The sequence below is a fragment of the Helobdella robusta genome (assembly GCF_000326865.2).
Source record: "Helobdella robusta unplaced genomic scaffold HELROscaffold_23, whole genome shotgun sequence".
NCBI lineage: Eukaryota > Metazoa > Annelida > Clitellata > Rhynchobdellida > Glossiphoniidae > Helobdella > Helobdella robusta.
Genome location: NW_008704216.1, coordinates 956,704 through 959,924, shown reverse-complemented (window position 1 = coordinate 959,924; position 3,221 = coordinate 956,704). Strand labels below are relative to the sequence as shown.

The 3,221-nt window shown below is 31.9% G+C and overlaps 2 protein-coding genes across 2 annotated transcripts in view; one reads left to right on the top strand and one right to left on the bottom strand.

The window, feature by feature from the left end:
- Positions 1 to 527, bottom strand: part of HELRODRAFT_191644 (hypothetical protein) — a 1,850-nt gene extending 1,323 nt beyond the window's left edge. Inside the window, exon 1 of the mRNA XM_009018931.1 lies at positions 77 to 527. The gene's annotated coding sequence lies outside the window, so the exon portion shown is untranslated. The remainder of the gene's footprint in view (positions 1 to 76) is intronic.
- A 1,448-nt stretch (positions 528 to 1,975) lies between these two features.
- The window catches only part of HELRODRAFT_172266 (hypothetical protein), a gene marked incomplete at both ends in the record, with an annotated part of 4,735 nt that continues 3,489 nt past the window's right edge, over positions 1,976 to 3,221 (top strand). Inside the window, one exon of the mRNA XM_009018930.1 lies at positions 1,976 to 2,954. Within this exon, the coding sequence (XP_009017178.1) occupies positions 1,976 to 2,954 (979 nt within the window). The remainder of the gene's footprint in view (positions 2,955 to 3,221) is intronic.

Genomic DNA, 3,221 nt, shown 5'->3' with positions numbered 1-3,221 from the left:
AAAGAAAAATGAATGAATGAATGGACGAATGAATGGATGGATGGATGAAAGACCGATTCAAATAAACGAATCTAACCTCCAATATTTATCAGCCCAACAACTACAAACAGACACACCCGCAGCACACTTAATAATTCCATTTTCATATCTCAATCAATTAAATTAAATCCCAATCAATTTAATTATCACCTAATTAAATTTTAATTAATTAAATTAAATCATAAACTAGGTAATATTAAAAATATCATTACATTATTACGATTAGTAGTAACGGTAATAACGTTAACAACGCTTCTTGTATTAGTAGTTGTTTTAAAAGTAGTAGTAGCCGCAGTAGCAGTAGTAGCAGCAGAAGTAGCCACAGTAGCAGAGCTAGTAGTAGTAGTATTACAACAGCAGCAGTAGTAGCAGCTACAGAAGTAGTAATGTTACACGTTAGAATGTGAAAGAGTACAAATGTAGTTACTATTAGTATTGTAAACCTTACCTTTCAAGTAATCAAAACTCTACGTGACATGAAATAATTTTAATTGACATTTAAAAACAGAAATATAAACAAGGTACTATATATACAAATGGTATTAAATATATATATATATATATATATATATATTTATATATAGGAATAACCAAGAGAGTTTAAGTCTGTATTCAATTGTTTTAAGTAAGTCAATACAAGTTTAATTTGGTCAAATCCTGAATTTAGTATGTATGCATGTTTGTATGACTTTGTTTTTTTGTTTGTGTTTGTTTGTTTGTGAATGTGTGTGCGTGTGTGTATGAGTGTGTGTGTGTGGTGTGTGTTTGTGTGTAATAATAGTAATGCGTTTTCAGCAGCGTACTTAAAAAAACCATATATGTACATGTTAATGATTCGGGCATACTTTGCATTAGAAAATTTTAATGTGTATATTGATACCACTACTACTACTATTACTACTACTACTACTACTACTATTACTACTACTACTATTACTACAGCTGCTGCTGCTACAACTACTACAACAACAACTAATAATAATAATAATATAAATTATAAATCTTCTGTTTCGTGATGGATAATATAATCTATTATTCACCATTATTTTTATCAAAATTATTATTATTATTTTTATTATTATTGCTTATTATTATTGTTATTGCTGTTAATTTATTATTCTATGATTCTAACAGTCATTCATTAATTAGCAAAGCAGTTATTGCATTGTCTTGCTCAGTTCTACATTACATCATCATCATCATCAAACACACACACACACACACACACACACACACACACACACACACACACACACACACATACACACACAAAAAAATACACACACACATACACACACAAAGAAAGAGAGAGAAACACAGAGAGAGAGAGAGAGAGAGAGAGAGAGAGAGAGAGAGAGAGAGATTAAAAAAGCGAACAAAGAATGTCAGAAAGAAAGAAACGAAGAGCAATTAATAAAGAAATAAAAGAATTCTTTAACGTCTTAACCGTAAAATCTCATTTTTTATCCTTCATAAAAGGCTTTGCATTGCTCTAGTGACTATGCCAGCAGTTTATTTAAACCGGGCTCAGTCAGATTCACTTGTTATATAATACTTTATAACTATTTGTATATTTAAAGAGAGAGAGAGGGAAAGAGAGAGAGGGAGAGAGAAAGAGAGAGAGAGAAAGCATGTTTGCATATACTTAATACTGGCTTAAGCCGTGAAATTTCATTTAAAAAGATTTTTTTAATTTGGTTAATATTATATTCTCTGTTCCTTTATAATAAAAGTAAGTCTATTTAAGTTTTTTATTCTTATCAGTCAATAAATAAATTAATTATTAAATCATTCTTTCAATCAACCAATTAATTAATCATTCATTCAATCAATTCAATTATTCATTCAACCAATTTATCAACCAATTTACTAAATTTTTTTTATTTTAATAACTGCTACGGATTAATAAATTTTAAAATAATTATGACAAAGAAATATGACGGAACTGAGTTGTGATAATGATGAAGTCTTCTTCATTCCATCACCACCGCCCCCACCCGCACTCTCTTCACTCAATCCGGTTCAGAACAACAACAACAACATCAACGACAACAACATCAACGACAACAACAGCAGCAGCAACAACATCAACAACAACAACATCAACGACAACAACAGCAGCAGCAACAACATCAACAACAACAACGACAACAAAATTTTGTATATTGATATTACTAAATCTACATCACCAACAACAACAGCAGCAACAACAACTTCTACATTTGCCATTGTCTCTACTGCTTCTTCTTCTGCTACCACTACTACTACTACTACTACTACTACTACTACTACTACTACTACTACTACTACTACTACTACTACTACTATTACTACTACTACTACTATTACTACTACTGATACTTCTACTACAACTACTTCTACTGCTGCTACTACAACTACTTCAACAGAGAATGAAAACGCATTGGGGAATGTTAACTTCAAAGAAAATTTGGCTATGTTGTTGTCCGCATACGCTGAGAGTAAGAGTATTAACAACAAACACAACAACAACAACAACAACAGCATCGATGACAACAAACATGACGTCATCAGCAGCAACGGCGACGTCATTAACAGCAGCAACAACAACGACATCATCAGCAACAGCATCAACAACAACAACAGCAACATCAACGCTAACAACAGCAACAACATCAACAACAACAACAACAGCAACATCAGTGCTAACAACAGCAGCAACAACAACAACAACATTAACAACAACAACAACAACATCAACAACAACAACAACAGAATGTACAAGTTTACGAGACCGGCTTACAATTTCAAAGAGGTGAAGGGGATGAACGAGTTCATCTCAGATAAAAACTTTAAAACAAGACTGTCGCATATGTTTGATAATAATAATAATAATAATAATAATAATAATAATAATTACATAACTACTGCTACTAGTAAAATCAATACTTCTTCTTCCAACTCTTCAATTACTATTATTAATAATATCGGAAGTAGTAGTGGTAATAGTAGTAATAGTAGTAGTAGTAGTAGTGGTAGCAGTGGTAGTAGTAGTAGTAGTAGTAGTAGTAGTAGTAGTAGTAGCAGTGGTAGTTGTAGTAGTACTATTCACAACAAACGCGGTAGTATCTGTAGTAGTGGAGTGTACAGTCGAAGCAGCAGTACCACAAGTAGCTTCAGTAACTTCAGTAGCGTTGAAATAG